General features: G+C 45.8%; 1 protein-coding gene across 1 annotated transcript in view; it reads left to right on the forward strand.

Moving 5' to 3' along the window:
• The window catches only part of LOC141117008 (putative N-acetylated-alpha-linked acidic dipeptidase), a 381,126-nt gene that overhangs the window by 215,915 nt on the left and 143,470 nt on the right, over positions 1-21,741 (forward strand). Inside the window, exons 8-9 of the mRNA XM_073609573.1 lie at positions 13,324-13,409; positions 14,868-14,987. Of these exons, the coding sequence (XP_073465674.1) occupies positions 13,324-13,409; positions 14,868-14,987 (206 nt within the window). The remainder of the gene's footprint in view (positions 1-13,323; positions 13,410-14,867; positions 14,988-21,741) is intronic.

Raw genomic sequence — 21,741 nt, forward strand, 5'->3', positions numbered from 1 at the left:
GTGAAGAAGGACCTTCAGGACGGCACTGAATTGGACAAAATAATCTCTTCTCTTCAGGAGATCAAGTTGGCAGGCGACTTCGTGGCAGAAGCCTCAGTCAATATTATAAGATCCTCAGCAAGATCAATGCTAGCCTCAGTCACGGCAAGAAGGGCCCTGTGGCTGAAACCATGGATAGCCGATACTGCATCTAAAACAAACTGGTGCAGAATTCCATACGATGGGTCAAACCTGTTCGGGTCTAATTTGGACGCCGCTATCGCCAAGGTAACAGGAGGAAAGTCGGGACTAATTCCCTCAGACAGGAGACCCAAGGCCCAAAAGGGTCCGTCCTACAGGCGCAACCTTCCCGATAAATACAAGGAAGTTAGATCCTATCGCCCCGGTAGGGAGTTTAGAAGGGACTGGAAAAATACAAGACATTCCTTCCTGAGGATGCAGAAGTCCACGCCTAACCCGGCAGGGGAGCAGCAGAAGTCCTTTTGACGATTCACCTGCCCACCCAGCACAGGTGGGTGCCAGGCTCAAGAACCTCGTACAGATCTGGTCAAGTCATATAAAGGATCTGTGGACTCTATCCACAATCAGATTTGGACACAAATGGAAGTTTATGGGCAGACTCCCGGGAAATCTCTTCCAATCAACCAGACTGCCATCTTCTCTAAACAAAAGGAAGTTACTAATAAAATATATAGTAGAATTGAAGCAAAAAGGAGCAATTCTGGAAGTTCCATCAGGACAAAAGGGGAGGGGTTTCTATTCCCCCCCTATTTTTGGTAAAGAAGACCGGAGACTTACGCCCTGTATTGGATTTAAAAAATCTCAACAGGAACATCAAAATAGAGGCTTTCAAAATGTTGAGTCTTCAGTCCATAATTCTGGCAGTGAACCTGGGCGACTGGATGCTATCAGTAGATTTATCAGACGCTTACCTACATATTCCGATTCATCCCGCCTTTCAAAGGTTCCTCCGATTCGCCTTCAACAAATGCCACTTTCAATTCCAGTGCCTCCCTGTCGGCATCTCGTCGGCTCCCAGGACATTCACCAAGGTCCTCCTACCCTTGGTTGCATTCCTCAGGGAATAGGGTCTTCGAGTCCACCATTATTTGGACGACATCCTGCTCTTAGCAGAAAATAGAGAAACTTTGTTGTGTCATCGGAAGATCCTACTCACGACTCCCCAGGACATTGGTTGGCTAGTCAATTGGAAAAACAGCAGTCTGCAACCCACGAAAAAATGTGGTATTTCTGGGAGCAGATCTGAACACCAAATTGAACAGGGTACAACTCCCTCAGGAGAAGGTTCAGCCTCTAATACAGAAGATGCGGAGATTACTGTCAGCGAGGCATCTACCAGCCAGAACCTGCTTGAGTGTGCTAGGCTCCATGTCTGCAACTCTACCCATGGTGCAGTGGTCACAATGGCACATGAGAGTCCTGCAAAACTCCTTTCTAAGGCAGTGGGATGGAATATCGATGCGTCAGACCATTACCATTTCCAGACCAATGAAGCAATCAGTATGGTGGTGGACACACTCGACTAACCTCAGAAGATACAGGCTGATAGTTCCTCCAGACCCGGTAATAGTCACTTCGGATGCCTGCCAGAGTGGCTGGGGAGCTCACTTTCAAGATCAAGCAGCGCAGGGCCAATGGCGGTTCCAGGCCCAGGGTATAGTATCAAATATACTGGAACTCAGGGCAGCTTTCCAGTCTCTCATGGCATTTGCACCAGCCCTCAGAGAGAAGAACGTGCTTATCTGGATGGACAACAAGGTGGCAGTGTCCTATATCCAGAAGCAGGGGGGTAACAAGAGTCTCACACTGATGGAGGAAGCCCGTCCAATCTTGGAATGGGCACAGGCACACCTAACAGACTTAAAGGCAATATATGTTCCTGCGGCACAGAACATGTTAGCCGATTATCTGAGTCGAGAGACTCTCTCGAACAACGAATGGTCCTTGAGCCTCCAGGCCTTTTCACTTCTTACGTAAACGTGGGGAATGCCAGAGGTCGAGTTGGCAGTCACACCTTGGCAGCGAATACAAAGTGTCCGAGGTTTCTGTCAAGAGCGTCGTTCCCTTCAGCCGAGGGAATAGATTGTCTAATTCACCCATGGAACTTCAAGTTGGGGTACATATTCCCTCCAACCCCGTTAATTGCAAGATTCCTGTCCAGGCTCCAGAGATCCTCAGCCACAGTAATCGCAATAATCCCACTTTGGCCGAGAAGACCATGGTTCACGACCCTATTGCAGCTCAGCCTTCAACCTCCAATCCCTCTTCTGGTAACCCTGGATCTGCTATTTCAAGGCCAATTTCTACACCCAGCTCCAGAGTAGTTGTATCTGATGGCCTGGAAGTTGAAAGGGCTAGGTTAAGGGAACAAGGCTGTTCTCAGGAAGTAATATCATCCCTGATGCAAGCCAGGAAGAATACTACCAACGCCACCTATACAAGGATTTGGAGCAAGTTCTTTTTCATGGCACAGCAGAAGGGATGGGACCCCATTGCTCCAGAACCTTCTCAAATCTTAGAGTTCCTCCAGTCAGGAATCGACAAAAGCTTAAGTTCAAGTACCCTTAAGGTACAAGTATTCTCTTTTTCAGCCAAAACAGGCACTAAATGGGCATTACATCCTCTGGTAATCCAATTCCTGAGAGCCTGTCTGAAAATCAAACCTCCCAAGAAACCTTTTTTTCCATCATGGGATCTCTCTGTAGTCCTCGATGCCTTCACCAATCCTCCTTTTACTCCATCTGAATCAATCTCACTGTGGGATCTAACTCTAAAACTGTCTTTTCTCATTGCAATTACATCAGCAAAGAGGGTATCTGAAATCCAAACACTGATGGCATCGGAACCGTACTTAGTATTCTTCCCTGATAAAGTAGTACTAAGACCTTCAGACCACTTCATCCCGAAGGTAGCAACTTCCTTCCACTACAACCAAGACATTGTCTTACCATCCTTTACTAATGATCAAGGTGAACCTCTTCCTCTGGATGTTAAAACAACCATCATTAGTTACCTTGCGGCTGCAACTCCTTTTAGGAAGACGGATGCCCTTCACGTACTATCGCCTCCTGGTTAGTCAAATCCATCAAGAAGGCATACTCCATTCGCCATCTGGCAATTCCTGAAGGCATCAGGGCTCACTCGACCAGGGCACTGGCTACCTCCTGGGCAACATATTGCAGGGTCTCACCGGAGACGATTTGCAAAGCAGCGACTTGGTCCTCCAGACACACGTTCATCTCTCACTATAGAGTGGACTCTGCTCACTTGGCTATGGCAGACTTCGGTAGATCCGTTGTTAGAGCCAATTCTTCCACATTATAAGGAATAAATATTATTTTCTTGCACCCACCCGACTGGCGAGTTATTTCCCAGTGTGTGCTGCCATGAAGGCGTCAGGAAAACGGAAAATTGTATACTCACCTTTCCGTAATTTTCCTTACCTGACGCATCTTCATGGCAGCACACAGATTCCCACCCCGTTTTATGGTGATATATTTACAGAGAATGCAGCGGGGTGTCTCCCCTTCAAATTTATAGCTAACCAATCCTGTCAGGTTGTGGGGGCGGAGTCACAACCCAGTGTGTGCTGCCATGAAGATGAGTCAGGAAAGGAAAATTACGGAAAGGTGAGTATACAATTTTCCGTTTTTTTTACCCTCATGCTGACAGCGTGAGGAGAAAAAAAAAGCCAATTACTGGCTTGTGTAAATGGGACATCGGTCCTGTACACTCCACATCCACTGCTGCTACACAGTGCCCACCAGTACCACCTACCAGTGCCCACCAGTGCCACCTATCAATGCCCACCAGTGCCACATCTGTACCTTATAGAGTATTTTATTCCTTCGCTACCATGTAGGAAATAAAATAGCAAGGGGAAAAGCTGCTTGCACCGAATAGGGTCCCTTACTGGCCCCTATTGTTAAAGTGAACTAACAAGTGGGTGTGGTGCTGTGCTAATCCAAATCAGTAAATAAATTAAATTAGTGTAAAGCGTTCTAAAGTGCTGAACATCTAAATGTATAAACGGCTAGCCCAAAGTATGGGCGTAAAGTGTACTCTTTAGTGAGTGCAGTAGTAATGTGAAATCATAGTAGGTAGAGAATATAACTAATCTCAGAGAGGGGTACATATAAATATCCAAACTTATATAAAATTGCAATTAAATCAACGTAAACGTTAAAAAGCATGCAGTGAAATTCATCAAGTGATGCATGAGCTATGGGTGACAGAAAGAAGAAAATTGATACACCCAATTTACAAAACAGTGAAAATAAAAAACAAAAAAATATACAATGTTACACTGTACGTCCGGAGAGATCTTCAGGCATATTAAAATAATTTAAAGTGTCCAGTGCAAGTAATCAGTGCTCAAATACGGCATAGAAACATATAAACAGTCCAAAAACGTGACTTGTGCAAAAAAGCAATCTTCAATGACTCATCAGTTTTGCAATAGTGCAAATAGTGCAAAACAGCAGAATTTCCTTCATAGACCAATCACTTGAAAGTGGGGGATGTGGAGTGTATAGGTCCTTGCTCATTAACTTTTTTACGAAAGGTAGAATACAGCATACAATCAGGGCTAAAAGAACCAGGATTATTAATACCGTTACCCCTATCTGTGCAAACACCTTCTGCCACCCACTCATCCAGCTAAAATATTGATCCCATGGGTCTGTGATAGCTGAGTTCTTCTTCAACTCCAATGACAGATCTTCTAATTTCTTTATAGCTAGAGTAACCTTACCACTTGGGCCTGTATTATCAGAAATGTAGGTGCAACAGGTTCCCGTTTTTCCTATGATTTTACAAACACCTCCTTACTCAGCTAACACCATGTCTAAGGCCATCCGGTTCTTGAATGTCATGTAGAGAGTGGGGGCTAACTGGTCAGCAATTCCCTGGAGGGCATCTTTAATGTAATTTACGAATCCCTGTTGGTTATAGTATATGTAGTTAATCCAATCTACATTCTTGTTGACAGTTATTATGGGGATAAAAGACTCAAAACCAGCTTTTACCTGGTCCCTGGCTTTAAATTCATCAGGGACTCCCCTTCTAACCCCTATGGCATCTATGTATACATGAGGGTCAAAGCTTCCGGAGAGAGCTACTCGCTTCCTCCTCTGACTGTGTGCTGGGTCAGTGTATGTATCAGGGGTATCTTCGGTTAGGATATGGGGGGGCATAATGACCTTTGCAAGGGCACATTCACTGGTCCAGATTCCCTCTAATCTGGTCCTGATTTTCAAATTCCCACAGATCAAATACACATCACCGAGGGACTGGACCCGATTTTATACCTGTTTTCCGCAAAGTCATTCTGCTTATCAGGGGCTTTCTATTTTCATCTTTCTTGTTTAATGCACTCTCTGGTCGCCCAGTCTGGCCCTGTGTTCCAACCCACCGCCCCCCCCGGAACCACAACTCTGTTCTCAGTAACTGTCTGTGTGGCATACATATATATCCTTACCGTCAGGGATGTCACTGTACCAATGGCACTGCCATGAAGGGTCAAACGGACAAGGTACTTTATCACAGTAATCTAAGGTAAAGGTGGTCACATGTGTACCTGAAGAGTTATACCAAAACGTAATTATGTTATCATTTTGTGATGGCCACCTCCTGGGCTCCCCCCCTCCCTAGATCAAACAGAAAAAGGATATGCAACACCCGTAAACATGCTGTCCTGCAATGGTAAGTGTGCATTCAGGTGTTCTTCCCAGCCAACTTGACTGAGGTGGCTGTGGTCAGCAAAACTTGGAATGGACCATCATATCTTGGCTCAAGGATCTCCAGACAGTAGTTGGTGTGTTCCTGTATCTAATTCAGGATCTGGAATGGAAGAAAACACCTGGACATGCATTCAGGTTAATTCTCGTGATAATGTGGTTACATAATTAGTCAACACATCAGATTGCAACTGTAACTGTTGTGGAAAGTAACAACCAAGTCTGGGAGCTGAACCAAACAACATTTCATAAGGGGATAGGGCGTGTTTCCCCCGGGGGTGTGTCTGACACTGAACAGGGCAATGGGCAAACTGTCTGGCCAACTCATGTTAGTCTCTTGGGCCATCTTTAACATCCTGTTTTTTAGTGTCCCATTCATCCTTTCTACCTTCCCGCTACTTTGAGGGTGGTATGGGGTGTGCAGTGCCAACTGAACCCCTAGTGCTGCCGAAATCTCTTTCGTAAGGGTTGCTGTTAAGGCTTGACCCTGATCTCTCAATATCACCTCTAGGACCCCAAATCTACATACTATCTCACTCAGTAGTTTCTTAGCTGTGGTCCTGGCAGTCATGACCACTTCCACTAGGGCGTATTCGAATCTGCCACTTCTTAGCACTTGAGAATGATCAATTTGTATCCTCTGGAAAGGGGTATAGGGTTTTTGCCAGGTGCTTCTTCTGTGCCTTTTCTGTGCGTCCTGGGTTACATTTGGTGCTGATAATGCATGATCTGCAGAAGTTGTCGGTCAGTGGAGTAACTCTTGGTGCAACACTTGTTGATAAGAGAGTTCATAAAAGTCTTTGTCAAGTGGGCAGCTCCATGTGCCCATTGCACCACGGCTGAGTACATACTCCTGGATAGACAAGGCTTCTTATTGCACTCGAATAGTCTATCTCTGAGAGTTGCTCCTCTCCATTTCCAGCTTTCCTTATCATCCGGGCTTGCTGTTTCCTGTAAATCTTTTCCACTGGGAGAGTCTGTAAGGTAAGCATGGGGTTGTCTTCTTCTACCACCCTGCTGTCCACTTCCCGTGGACCACTAGCTGTCTGTTTGGCAGCTGAATTGGCTAGATGATTACCTCAAGCTTCCTTTGAGTTCAGTTTGTCGTGTGCTTTTACTCAGAATAGTCACTTGAGTTAGGAGAAGCAAGGCATCCATCAAGTTTTCACAGGTGTTCCTGCAGCCATCAGGAATCCTCTGTCCTTCCAGATAACACCATAATCATGGGCAATGCTGAAAGCATATCTTGAGTCCATATGAATGTTGGCTCTTTTTCCCTCTGCTCATTTACATGCTGTAGTAAGTGCTTGCAGCTCTGCCTCCTGTGCAGACATCACCGGTGGTAAAGCTTCAGCTTGTAGAACTGTGTTTTCAGTGGTGACCACGTGTCCTGTGTGGTATTTGCCTCGTTCATCAGCAAACAAAGATTGTTAGGTCTGAATTCTGCAGGGGTATTTCACTCACAGAGGGGAGATGCGTGGTTTCCAGCCACATTAGTTTGATGCAGTCATGGGGTGACAAGTCAAGACTCTACTCCTCCTCCTCTCCCCTTTTGAGAAGTGGAAGAAGGGTGGTAAGGTTCAGTGTTTGACAACTTAATAGAGTAATGCTGTCCAGTAGGAGGGAACACATGGAGTCTCAAGTGTCTAGCAATGGACAAGTGTTTCGGCTGGATCTCAGTTGAATATGGCAGCAATGTCATGGGGAGCAAGCAGAACGAGGCAGTGTCCAAGGAAGGCATGAAGGGATTTCTGGCCTTGTGGCAGTGGGATGTCAGAGATTACTTTCACCCTGTCTTCAGTGAGGTGTCTTGTCCCATGGGACAAACAGTGTCCAAGGAAAATGACAGATGTTGGGCTTTGAGGCTTTGCAACCCTGGTTGGCAAGATAGCACAACAGGCTTTCTGAGGTGTCTTCAACAGATTGAAGGAGAATCACTGCCAGGTGTTTCTCTTGTCATGTGTCAAGGATGATAGCCATAGCTTTTGGAAACTGGCTTGGAAAGTTCTGTGCCCCTTGTTGCACAACTGTTTAGGTACGTTGCCATTTCTTGCCGTGGATGAATGCAAAAAGGTACCAGCAGGAGGGGTGAGGGTGGACACTGAAGAAAGCGTTTGTAAGGTCCACCACTGTGAGGTACTTTGCAGTCAAAGGCATCCACCGCAGGTACCTGGTTCTCTTTTAGGGGTTCTCTTCTTCCTAGAGAACAGAGGTGTATTGCATGGAGATGTACAGGCTATCAGGGCTCCATTTGACACGAGGGCCTTGACATGCCTCGAAATAGCTGCAGCGTGGGCAAACTTTAGGGGGTATTGTGGTTTCCGGGGCAATGATGTGCCCTCTTTTAGCTTGACTGAAACTGGTGGCACCTTTAAGTGACCGTTGTCTTCCGGTCCTGTGGACCATAGGCACGCAGGGATTCTGTCAAGTACTTCCTGCGGTATTGAACTTGAAATTATTGCTTCATGAAGTGTCATCAGGAGGGGCAGAGAACACAAAGCAGATAAGTCTTCTAAAGATAGGGGAGTATGTAACTTCATCCCACCTTCAGGCATGTACATGATTGAGGCCTGTAGTCTGGACAACACATCAGCTCCTAGTAGATTCAAGGGACATGTAGAGGACATCACGAATCTGGCAAGCAAATCAGGAAATGTCCCCATTTGGAGTGGCTCAGTAAGTGGACTGGAGTGGGGCACCCAATCCATTCCCACGCAGGAAATGTGTGTGTGTGTCTTTTCATAGTGGGAGAAGTTCTGATCATCAAAGGCCTGTATGAGTCTAGTATGATACTTCTTCAGACTCCCCTTTATCTTGGGTAATATCTTGGATTGTGGTGGTCTGATCCGTCAATTTCTCCTTTGCCCAGTCCTGAAGTTGTGCACAGAACTCCACGCCTGAGGAGTAGGAAGTGGCACTTGTCAGGCAGGCATCATTAAAGCGTTTGTAAAGGTGTTTTTTTTTTTTTTTTAAAATAACAAACATGTTATACTTACCTTCACTGTGCAGCTCGTTCTGCACAGAGTGGCCCCGAACCTCGTCTTCTGGGGTCCCTCGGCGGCTGTTTCAGCTCCTCCCCGCAAGCATTCACCACCTTAATGCGAGCTCCCTCGCACGGTGGTGAGTGCTTGCGGGCACGCTCCCGTGATACAGCCGGCGGCTATAGCCGCTCGCTGTATCACTCGGCCCCGCCCCCCGGCGCGCCGCGTCATCGGATGTGATTGACAGCAGCGCGAGCCAATGGCTGCGCTGCTTTCAATCCATCCACTGCAGCCAATCAGCGGCCAGGGTGAGCGGAGGAACAGATGTCGGGAACGCGAAGCTGACTTTCGAGGCGTCAGGTAAGTAAAACGGGGGGGCTGGGGGCGGCGGTTCTGTCAGAAGTTTTTTCACCTTAATGCATAGAATGCATTAAGGTGAAAAAATTTTTACCTTTACAACCCCTTTAAAGGCCGTCTGCATAACGGCCAAAAGACATGTCCAGCTTTGATTTGGCATAGGCTGATCAAGTCTCTCCAGGCAGCTAAGTAAATTTCTTTTATCTGCACTATCCTACGGTAGATGGGCATTGGGTGCTTCTCTGGGTCAGGCAGACTTGTCACTAAGGCCGCTGCTTGTGATGGAGTAAAAGTGACATACATCACTGGTGCCCCTTCTGGTAACCGAGACTGTTATTGGGGCGGGGGCTGGGAAGGGGCACTGTTCCTTATGGTTGCCAGCATGTGTTTGAGATCCTCTCGGAACTGTGAGCCTGGAGCCGGATTGGGGGTTAAATCAGCGGGTAGCCTTGCTGCCTGTTGTTGGTCTTCCCACTCAGATGCTTCTTCATCATTAATATATCCGGCCTGTGAATGTGGTGCTTCCGTATTGGAGAAGACAGGTGTGTGGTAGGAACCATCCTGGTTTAAAACAGGGAGGACTGGGTATAGGCTGTGTTTGAGCCTACTGGGTCTACCAAGATGGCCGCTGGCAGGAAGTGCACTGGGCTGGGTGGAAAGTAAAGGCATAGGTGCACTAAGATGGCCGCCGGGCAGAGTTGTCACAGTGGGTTGTGGTTGGGCTGGGGTGGTGAGAAGAGAGTGGTCGTCAGGCGGAAGGCAGGGTTGTCCCTCCCTTCTCTCAGTCCAGGTTTTTTCATAGGGGGGCGGTTTAGGCACATTATCAATTCTGTGATACACATACATAATACAATTGCCAGCTTTCTTAACTTCCTTTATCCAATTTTCTTTATCACACAGGATTTTTCTCCCTGTTTCTTTAGCAACATAACTTTCGCCACTTGGTTCAACTTTGTTAACTATTTCAACATCTTCTCTCCTCCTCACAATATCACATTCTTCACATTCCTTTCTCTCTCTCTTCTGTTTCTCGGCTAACGGCTTGAGAGGAGAATACGTACAACTAATGGGTTAATATTCTCTCACTGCTCCTTATCAACAAATTCCTTCAGGTGGGGGGCACATAACGCTGTTCCTCGCAGCTACTGTCTGCTATGACTCTGTAATGTACGGTTAATCTCAGAACAAACAATGCAGGGGTAGTGGGGAGCAACGGGTCTTCGGGTAGCCACTTTCTCGCACTTTCACCAGCCCCCAACCCCTCTCGTGTATAGCAAACAGTAAACCACAAATACACTCAGGACAGGACATTACACCTGACACTCTCTGAACTGCAAAGTTTCAGCAGGCTAAGATAACCCACAGGGGCAGCAAACTCCCCTGAAAAACCCGTTTATAGACGTTTGTTACACCTTCCCCCCCAGAGGCCGACAGCTTGTCTGGGGGTGAGACATCTGTAACACTTTCAGACTGCGAAGCTCCAGCAGCTGAGATAACCCTCAGAGGTCCTACAAACCTCTAGTAACCCGTCTATAACTGTTTTTGCTGCAGGAAAACATCTCATCCCAGAGGCCGACAGCTCATCTGGGGTTGAATACACACACACACTTCTGCAACAGTTTTAGTCTGCTGAGTTGTACCTCAAAGAAAGGCAGACAGTGAAAAGATAATACAGACAGCAGAAACCCATCAGCAGGTTCAATAAAACAGCCTTAGGCGAGTAAATACCTGCCTCTAAAACAGTCTCAGCATACCGTCAGAATCTAACAGCCAGCCAAGAGACAAGAAAGTCGTACAGTGGTAAGAATATAAAGTACTTACCATACTGTTGGGGGTGCGCAAACCCCCTTTCTTATCGATCAGTTTAGCCGTTTGAATTGTTATTGTGGTCTGGCTTCGACTGTAGCCTGAAGCTCCCGGGTTTCAGCACCAGCTGTTAAGGTTAAGAGCTTCAATCGAGCTCAAGGTTATCTGCTGCTGTCTCTAATTGGAAAGTGTGGATATGCATGCATATAAAATTAAACTCTCTGAGACACGCTCAGCACCGTTACTTCTTACACTTCTAATTTATTCAAGGCGGTGCTAATGTTTTATACACAAAAATACGTCATTGCTATGTTAGTCTAATAGGTACATCTCATCGGTTAAGATAGAAAAGAAAATGGAGAATATTCATGTCGAGGTTTGGCTGTCCCTGGTTCTATCTTCAGTTCTGCATTCTTCTGATGTGTGGGATGTAGGGTGTATTTTGAGAAGATAAAAAAACATAGCAAATCTGTAATACCTATATAATGAGTAAGGAGAAAAAATATGTATACACATAAGAAAATAGACATTTTCAGATTATTATTATTATCTACATCACATTCCTTCACATTACCAGTGCCCATCTTTGCAGCCTTGCCAGTGCCCATCAAATGCAGCCTTGCCTGAGTCCATCAAATGCAGCCTCCCAAGTGCCCATCAAATGCAGCCTGATCAGTGCTCAGCAATGCAGCCTGATCAGTGCCCAGCAATGCAGCCTGATCAGTGCCCAGCAATGCAGCCTTACCAGTGTGCAACAATGCAGCCTTACCAGTGCCCAGCAATGCGGCCTTACCAGTGCCCAGCAATGTGGCCTTACCAGTGCACAGCAATGCAGCCTTACCAGTGTATAGCAATGCAGCCTTACCAGTGCACTTCAATTTTGCCTTGCCAGTGCCCAACAATGCAGCCTTACCCATGCCCAACAATGCAGCCTTACCAGTGCCCAGCAATGCAGCCTGATCAGTACCCAGCAATGCAGCCTTACCAGTGTCCAGCAATGCAGCCTTACCAGTGCTCAGCAGTGCAGCCTTACCAGTGCCCATTAATGCAGCCTGATCAGTGCCCAGCAAAGCAGCTTTACCAGTGCCCAGCAACGCAGCCTTACCAGTTCCCAGCAATTCAGCCTTACCAGTGCCCAGCAATTCAGCCTTACCAGTGCCCAGAAATGCAGCCTTACCAGTGCCTTGCTATGCAGCCTGATCAGTGCCTAGCAATGCAGCCTTACCAGTGTCCAGCAATGCAGCTTGATCAATGTCCAGCAATGCAGCCTTACCAGTTCCCAGCAATGCAGCCTACCAGTGCCCAGCAAAGCAGCCTGATCAGTGCCCAGCAATGCAGCCTTACCAGTGTCCAGCAATGCAGCTTGATCAGTGTCCAGCAATGCAGCCTTACCCGTGCTCAGCAACGCAGCCTCATCAGTGCCTGGATGGCGCCCTTCCTCCCCTCCCTCGGTCCTCCTCCTCCAGCGGCCGCTGTAACAAGGTCCCACCTTCTATAATACGTGACACTGGAGTCTAGGAGGCGGGACAGTGTTACAGCGGCCGCTGGAGGGGATAACGGGCACACCGGGATGATACCTGCCCCCCCCATGTGTGGCACTTTTACTTTTTAGAAATATAATAATCTGCTTGCCTGAAACCCTTGAGGAAGAAAGTACATATCATAAAAAGAAACTAATCTTTTTGTGTTTTTCTGAAACATGTAGGGTATTTTGTAGCAGTTCCACTACCTTTTTGACCATTTATTGGCCTCTGTGGTTCATCGTCTACATCATAGCAGCTTTATGTCTGACACCAATTGCTCTTATTGTATTGTTGATTTTAGATGTCAGTATGTATTTTGCACAATTTGTATTAATAAAATGTGATACTTTTATCTAAGAACATTTTCGTACTTCATCTGCATTTCTGATCCTTGTCGATCCACTGCCCATATTATCCCTTGGGGTGCCATGTCATGTGTGGCACCTGGGGCGGACCGCCCCTTTTTGGCATGGACGCCCTCACCTTCCCGCACACCCACACTCCTGCCACAGCTCGCAGTCCTGCAGGACATTACTGCTAACGGGAACAGCGTGCCAACTGTGGAAAAAGTGCAGGAACGCCATTCCCATGCGTTCCTGCAGGACTCAAGCCCTGTGTACAGGGGAATGTATTCAGGAAGCTGATATACAGTCTAATTCTGGTATGATTTGCCTTTAGAAAAAATTATATTTATTTTTAATGAATTCCAGTAAAAATCTTATGTTTACTTGTGCTTGGAGTTCAGCTTTAGGTTACACATTTTATGGATATATGATCTATTTTTAAGGCATGGATGACACAAAGGCTAAGTTTGACTAAGCTATGCTAAAAAAAAAAAAAAACTATTAGTTATATGTTATGTTTTATATATAAATGTATATATATTTAATATTACAGTAAAATAAAGCTTTATGTGAAGACCTACAATGTAAAGAAAACAATAAGAAATGTCATTGGATTCATTGAAGGACAGTTTGAGCCTGGTATGTAAATAAAATACTTATTTCATATTTAAATTTAACCTCAATACCCAACTACTCAAAGCTATCTAGATGTGCAGTGCCACTGACTAGAGCAGGGAATGCTGACCAAACACTTGGGGGATTTATATTGAGCTCCTAGTAATAAGAATGAATTCAGTGCTGCCTGGTGAAGTGTCACTGTGCCAACTTTGGGGAAATACCCTCTGAATGCAAGAGCACTTATGAGCCACACTGATCATCCTTTGAATGGAGGACTGGCAAACAAAAAAAAAGTCTTCCTCCTCTATTCATAGAAAGATTTTCATTTATTGAAGCTATAGTACAGCTTTTATGAATGAAGGAGGATGGTGGAAAAGGTGATCATAATCGGCATTCTTGAAGAGTACCTATGACAGGTCTAAGTTGTAATAACCCCCACAACACTAGAAGATTAGAGCTGAGGTGGTATGGGGGCACAGAGGACTTCATTTGGATTTCAACTAAGCCACAAGCACAAGGGACACTTCTTATTGAATGTAAGTGCCATCCCTTGTTCTGATTTTAAAAATGAAAAAAATAACTAGGGATACCTGATGATGATTGGCTGTTATTTACCGAATTGTAAGTTTAAATAACGCTCAAATCACTTTTCTATGCAAGTCCTGTTACTGCATCTCATACACACACACACACACACACACACACAGACACACACACATATATATATATATATATATATATATATATATATATATATATATATATATATATTACATACACACTTTATCTTTGTTTTACAAATAAGCATTTAATACATGACAAATGATTAACATTCCAATATGAATTTTTAAAAGAGAGAATACAGGAGTAGTTATATCTCAACAGACTCAATGACACATTAAAACTTTTAAGGTGTTTTGAGAGTGAAGTAGATAGGGAAATGGGTTACCACTCTGACTTATTCACTTGTGTGTGTAAATTTCTGCTTGAGTTACTGTGGCCTGTAAACATTATTTTATAGAGGCAGGTAAAAAGATATATGTGAAACACAGTTTAAAGCTCAACCTGCTGGCTGAAAAGGAGACCAAAAAACGTTTACAATTAATACATTAGATTTTCCTGACTAAAATGTTTAAATCTTATTCTAATTTAAACACAATCTTAGACCATAATTTCAGAAAAGACTGAAAATATGTACACAATCAATAAATGTTTCTTGTAAAAAAAAACATTTTAAAGTAGTGAGGCTCTTCAAAGTATAAAGCCAGACACCAATAAAATCCATCAGTAAATTTCTAATGCTAACCAGTAAATCCCACAACCCCTTTCAGCCAGATTCAGCAGGGCTGTCAAAATGTTGTGCGTGAGGCTACAGCCTCTTATCACATTATTCTCAGGCCATTTAGGAGGCAGTAAAGGACAAGGAGTAAAACTGTAAATTGCAAAATGAGGCTAACAATATTATATATTTTTTGACAGATCGCTATGTAGCTTTGGGTAACCACAGAGATGCCTGGGTCTTTGGAGCTATTGATCCATCCAGTGGCACAGCTACCATGATGGAAGTTAGCAGAGCGATGGGTGTACTGCTCAAAAAAGGTACGTGAACAGATTGATTGATCATCCTGGTTCCTCTGTACATGTTATTGAAACACCAACTTCAAAAGTCTGTAATTTATTATGCCTAATGAAGATGTTCCCATGTGCACAGTATATACAAAGGATTAAGAGGATTTTAAGCACTTAAAGACCTTTACAGGGATTTACTAAAGGTAAATAGACTGTGCATTTTGCAAGTGCAGTTGCACTCTGCAAGTGTAGTTGCTGCAGAGTTTAGTAAATGAGGTAAAGCTTCATTTTGCAAAGAATACATAATCACATGCAAGGAACTAAAAAAAAAAAAAAAAACAGCCTTTCTCCAAATACAGCTGCTGTACAAAACCACACAAAGGGGTTTATTTACTAAAGGCAAATCCATTTTGCACTACAAGTGCACTTGGAAGTGCACTTGGAATCACAGTCACTGTAGATTTGAAGGGGGCTTGCAAGCAAAATAAAAAATAGCACTTTTGCTTGTACATGATTGGATGATAGAAATCAGCAGAGCTTCTCCTCATTTCAGATCTTCCTTTCAGATCTACAGTGACTGCACTTTCAAGTGTACTTGCAGTGCACTTGTAGTGCACAGTGGATTTGCCTTTAGTAAATCAACCCCAAAGTGTTTAACTGTTAATAAACCTTAGTATACAGCTATAAATATTTCATGCCCCAATAATTAGTGTGATATGGTGCTGCTGTTTTAACCCCTTCCCGCCGACCGTACGCACATCTGCGTACTCGGCTTTCGGGCGTTATACCGGGATGATGCCCGCAGCTGCAGGCCTCATCCCGGTACTGTTGTTTCGAGCGGGCGATCGGCTACCCGTATATAACAACCGATGCGGCTAAAAGCCGCTCGGCTGTTATACCGGCTGTTTCCCCCCCTCCCGCCGCCTCCCGCCGCTCTTACCGGGAGGCCCAGTGTCCAATCGTCTGCCTCCGGCGGCTGTGGGCGGGCTGGAATGAAGCCGTGGGCGGCTTCGTTCCAGCTTTCTCAATGTAAACGCGGAAGCGACGTCATGACGTCACTTCCCGTTTACTCGGCTGCCAATGGCGCCGAATTAAAAAAAATACACAGTATTCAGAATCGCCGTTTTCGGCGATCTGAATACTTTGAAGTGTAAAGGAGGGATGGGGGGTCTTTTAGACCCCCCATCCCTCCATAAAGAGTACCTGTCACCACCTATTACTGTCGCAAGGGATGTTTACATTCCTTGTGACAGCAATAAAAGTAAAAAAAAAAAACATTTTTTTTTTTTTTAAAACACAATTTTTAAGTATAAAAATAAATAAAATAAATAGAAAAAAAAAGCGAAGAAAACGCATACGGAAGTCGCGCACGCATATGTAAACGGTGTTCAAATAACACATGTGAGGTATCGCCGCGATCGTCACAGCGAGAGCAATAATTGTAGCCCTAGACCTCCTCTGTAACTCTAACCTGGTAACCGTAAAAAAAAATTTAAAGCGTTGCCTATGGAAATTCATAGCTACCGTAGTTTGTCGCCATTCCACGAGTGCGTGCAATTATAAAGCCTGACATGTTTGGTATCTATTTACTCGGCGTAACATCATCTTTCACATTATACAAAAAAATTGGGGTAACTTTACTCTTTGGATTTTTTAAAATTCGTGGAAGTGTTCCTTTTCCAAAAAATTGCGTTTAAAACACTGCTGCACAAATACCGTGTGATATAAAATATTGCAACAATCTCCATTTTATTCTCTAGATTCTCTGCTAAAAAATATATAGATAATGTTTGGGGGTTCTAAGTAATTTTCTAGCAAAAAATATGGATTTTAACTTGTAAACACCAAATTTCAAAAATAGGCTTAGTCATGAAAGGGTTAAACTACAAATACCTACTGTATGCCACATGTCTGTGTTGCTCACAGGTTGTATAAATCACTCCCCTTTGTATGCTACAATGTATACATATCATTTGATATAAACAAATCACTCTCTTTTTACATATAAAGTGCTACAGTGCATAAATATCAGGGTTAAGCCTCCTGAGGTCATCATCACAATGAAACGTATGTCGGGGCATACAGGGAGCAAGCTAATCCAGCTGGAAGCAGTGAGAGACTGCACGCCGACTGTGCTCACATTGTCACAGTGTGGAGCCGGGCCAGCAGTAACATAATGGGGGTTATTTACTAAAGGCAAATCCACTTTGCACTACAAGTGCACAGAAAGTGCACTTGGAAGTGCAGTCGCTGTAGATCTGAGGGGGACATGCAAAGAAAATAAAAAATAGCATTTTTAGCTTGTACATGATTGGATGATAAAATCAGCAGAGCTTCCCCTCATTTCAGATCTTCCCCTCAAATCTGCAGCGACTGTACTTCCAGTGCAATTGTGGTGCAGAGTGGATTTGCCTTTAGTAAATAACCCCCCATGTGTGCATAGCTGCCAACTGTCCCGAATTTCTCGGGACATTCCCGGGACGTGGACTTCATTCCCGGATTTGTGGTGTCCCGGGAAATGTCCCGAAAAATTCGGTTCCGGTTTTTGAAACCGCCGCCGCCGCCGCCGCCGCCGCTAGAGGTCGGCGGCTGGCGGAGACATTGTCTCCGCCGGCCGCCATTTTGTTGAAGTTCAGGAAGACGGCTGGGGGGAGGCTAGACGAAGCTTCTGCGTCGCCGCCCACCCCCTGCCCCGCTCCGCCTCGGCCCGCCCCGCTCCGCCTCGCCCCGCTCCGCCTCGGCCCGCCTACCCCCCGCCCCGCTGCCAGTCTGATATGGAAAGGGGCGGGGGTTCTAGGTGGGGGGTGAGCGCGCGCACCGCTGTGGGACACGATGTGAGTGTGGGGGGGCACTGGGGACACCTGATGTGAGTGGGGGGGGGCACTGGGGACACCTGATGTGAGTGTGGGGGGGCACTGGGGACACCTGATGTGAGTGGGGGGGGCACTGGGGACACCTGATGTGAGTGGGGGGGCACTGGGGACACCTGATGTGAGTGGGGGGGGCACTGGGGACACCTGATGTGAGTGGGGGGGGCACTGGGGACACCTGATGTGAGTGGGGGGGGCACTGGGGACACCTGATGTGAGTGGGGGGGGGCACTGGGGACACCTGATGTGAGTGGGGGGGGCACTGGGGACACCTGATGTGAGTGGGGGGGACACTGGGGACACCTGATGTGAGTGGGGGGGGCACTGGGGACACCTGATGTGAGTGGGGGGGCACTGGGGACACCTGATGTGAAGGGGGGGCACTGGGGACACCTGATGTGAGGGGGAGCTCCGCCAGGGACACCTGATGTGAGGGGGAGCTCCGCCGGGGACTCCTGGTGTGAGGGGGGCTCCCTTGGGGACTCCTGATGTGAGGGGGGGCTCCGCCGGGGACACCTGATGTGAGGGGGAGCTCCGCCGGGGACTCCTGGTGTGAGGGGGGCTCCCTTGGGGACTCCTGGTGTGAGGGGGGGCTCCGCCGGGGACACCTGATGTGAGGGGGGGCTCCGCCGGGGACTCCTGGTGTGAGGGGGGCTCCCTTGGGGACTCCTGGTGTGAGGGGGGGCTCCGCCGGGGACACCTGATGTGAGGGGGGGCTCCGCCGGGGACTCCTGGTGTGAGGGGGGCTCCCTTGGGGACTCCTGGTGTGAGGGGGAGCTCCGCCAGGGACACCTGATGTGAGGGGGAGCTCCGCCGGGGACTCCTGGTGTGAGGGGGGCTCCCTTGGGGACTCCTGATGTGAGGGGGAGCTCCGCCAGGGACACCTGATGTGAGGGGGGGCTCCGCCGGGGACTCCTGGTGTGAGGGGGGCTCCCTTGGGGACTCCTGGTGTGAGGGGGGGCTCCGCCGGGGACACCTGATGTGAGGGGGGGCTCTGCCGGGGACTCCTGGTGTGAGGGGGGGCTCCGCCGGGGACACCTGATGTGAGGGGGGGCTCCGCCGGGGACTCCTGGTGTGAGGGGGGCTCCGCTGGGGGCACCTGATGCAAGGACGGACTCTGCTCGGACATCTGAAGCAAGGACGGATGGCTGGTGGCAGGCGACGTGGCTGGTGACACGCTCAGGGATCCCACTGATTCTGCATTATGGTGAGTTGAATGATTTCATTTTATATTACAATATAATAATAGAAATAATGCGCTTCAATCATCCTGACACCATAACAACCATGGTGCCGGGATGATTGAAGCATTAACACCAGGTGTTTGGAGTATCTTTATCTGCTGATTGTTAAACTTTCTAGAATACACATATTTCTATTATGTAGGATCTGGGGCTGCTGTCCCGTCATTTCCCTCTCTCTCCCCCTCTCTCCCCCTCTCCATCCCTCTCTCCCCCTCTCCATCCCTCATTCATTTCAGACTCTAACCACACCCTTTAGAGCCACGCCCATTTAAGCCACGCCCACAATTTCACGTAAACCACGCCCATTTTTCGCGCGCCACACTTGTCTGTTTTTCCCAGGCCACGCCTGCTGACGAATGCCCCGCCCCCTAATTATTGGACAGCTCCGCCTACAGCCACAAAAGTGTCCCACATTTTTTTTTTACAATGTTGGCAACTATGTGTGTGTAAACCCAGGTGCAGGGCGAAATGCACAATGAAATGTAAGCACAATACCTAAGGTTTATAATCCTTTATATAAGCCTTTGACAGATTTATGGAATGAACAGATAAACTGGTCTTTGGCACAGCATTACCCATTGCATTATCAGAGGATAGGTTCAGTTAGCAGGGGTAGCATCTCTTCCTAAGGCCTATTAAGTATAATTACACAGTTTGCACTGGCTCCTCACCTCTCTTGTGGTCACCAGAGTATAAGCAATGGCCAAGGAGCTGCCCTGAGCTATCTCTACTCCGTAGGTACCTTTTCCTATGCTGAGTACTGTCCCTCACAAGTGGGTTCCTATCTCTGACCATATAGTCATCAGAAGAATGGCTTGGTCCCTTATTTAGAAGATGTCCCACCCAAAATGGTTACCAAAGTCTGTTGAGAGTTTCCAATCAGACTATTTTCCTTTCTCAAGGCACTGTACGGAATCACCAAGGAGCCAATTCCCTTATGAGCCTGCCCTTTCCATACAATAATCATGTGAATCCACCTACAGTTGGGAAGGGCATCTGCCTACATGTGCTCCTAAATTGTAACTGAAGACATTTTTTTTTTGTTTTTGTTTTAGGCACAGTAGGGAACTGTTTACATTGAGAAGATTTCCTCTCACTACTTTCCAATGACAGAGTTTATGGGGGAAAAAAATGATGAAAAATCTTTGCAGTAGGGACAGGAACAGCAACAAAGGAAAAGATTACAGCGCACACATACTGAAATTACATTTAAATCCATCAAGGCTATTTATTTATAGAATGAAAGATCCTCCTTCTCAAACAGCAACTAAACATTTTAGTAAAAGTTGGGAAATTTTAGTAAAATTGGGAAAGCAATAGAATTGCTATGAGTTTTCTATGCTCCTGTCCTTCTGACACCTGTTATTATCATTTGTTGTTCACATTTTTCCTAGCAAGGAAGTTTGTGGAGATATTCCCACTGTGGTTATAATAAGCAGTATATGATGGAAATTGGTTCTAACCCTCCCTATGATATATATATATATATATATATATATATATATATATATATATATATATATATATATATAGGCAGGATTGTGGATGGTGTATATGTGCTACCTAGCTTTCTTACATAGACATGATAAGGGGATCCAAGTTATGACTTAAAAGGAGAAAACAAACCTTTTTATTTTATCCGATTTTTAAAGTCCTGTTCTGAGTTCTGTATCTCTATATACAACCCCTGGCAAAAATGATGGAATCACCAGTCCCTGACGATGTTCCTTCAGTTGTTTATTGTTGTAGAAAAAAAGCAGATCACAGACATGGCCAAAAACTAAAGGCATTTCAAATGGAAACTTTCTGGCTTTAAGAAACACTAAAAGAAATCAAGAAAAATAATTGTGGTGGCCAGTAACAGTTAGATTTATAGAACAAGCACAGGGAATAAATTATGGAATCACTCAATTCTGAGGAAAAAATTATGGAATCATGAAAAACAAACAAACAAAATAACACTCCAATACATCACTAGTACTTTGTTGCACCACCTCTGGCTTTTATAACTGCTTGCAGTCTCTGAGGCATTGACTTAATGAGTGATAAACAGTACTCTTCATCAATCTGGCTCCAGCCTTCTCTGATTGCTGTTGCCAAATCATCTTTGCGGGTTGGAGCCTTGTCATGGACCATTTTCTTTAACTTCCACCACAGATTTTCAATTGGATTGAGATCCGGACTGTTTGCAGGCCATGACATTGACCTTATGTGTCTTTCTTCAAGGATTTTTTTCACAGTTTTTGCTCTATGGCAAGATGCATTATCATCTTGATAAATGATTTCATCATCCCCAAACATCCTTTCAATAGATGGGATAAGAAAAGTGTCCAAAATTTCAATGTAAACCTGTGCATTTATTGAAGATTTAATGACAGCCATCTCCCCAGTGCCTTTACCTGACATGCAGCCCCATATCAAAATTGACTGCGGAAATTTGCATGTTTTCTTCAGATAGTCCTCTGCATAAATCTCATTGGAACGGCACCAAACAAAAGTTCCAGCATCATCACCTTGCCCATTGCAGATTCGAGATTCATCACTGAATATGACTTTCATCCAATCATCCACAGTCCTCGATTGCTTTTCCTTAGCCCATTGTAAACTTGTTTTTTTGTGTTTAGGTGTTAGAGATGGCTTTCTTTTAGCTTTTCTGTATGTAAATCCCAT

Source organism: Aquarana catesbeiana, linkage group LG13, assembly GCF_042186555.1.
Source record: "Aquarana catesbeiana isolate 2022-GZ linkage group LG13, ASM4218655v1, whole genome shotgun sequence".
Lineage (NCBI taxonomy): Eukaryota > Metazoa > Chordata > Amphibia > Anura > Ranidae > Aquarana > Aquarana catesbeiana.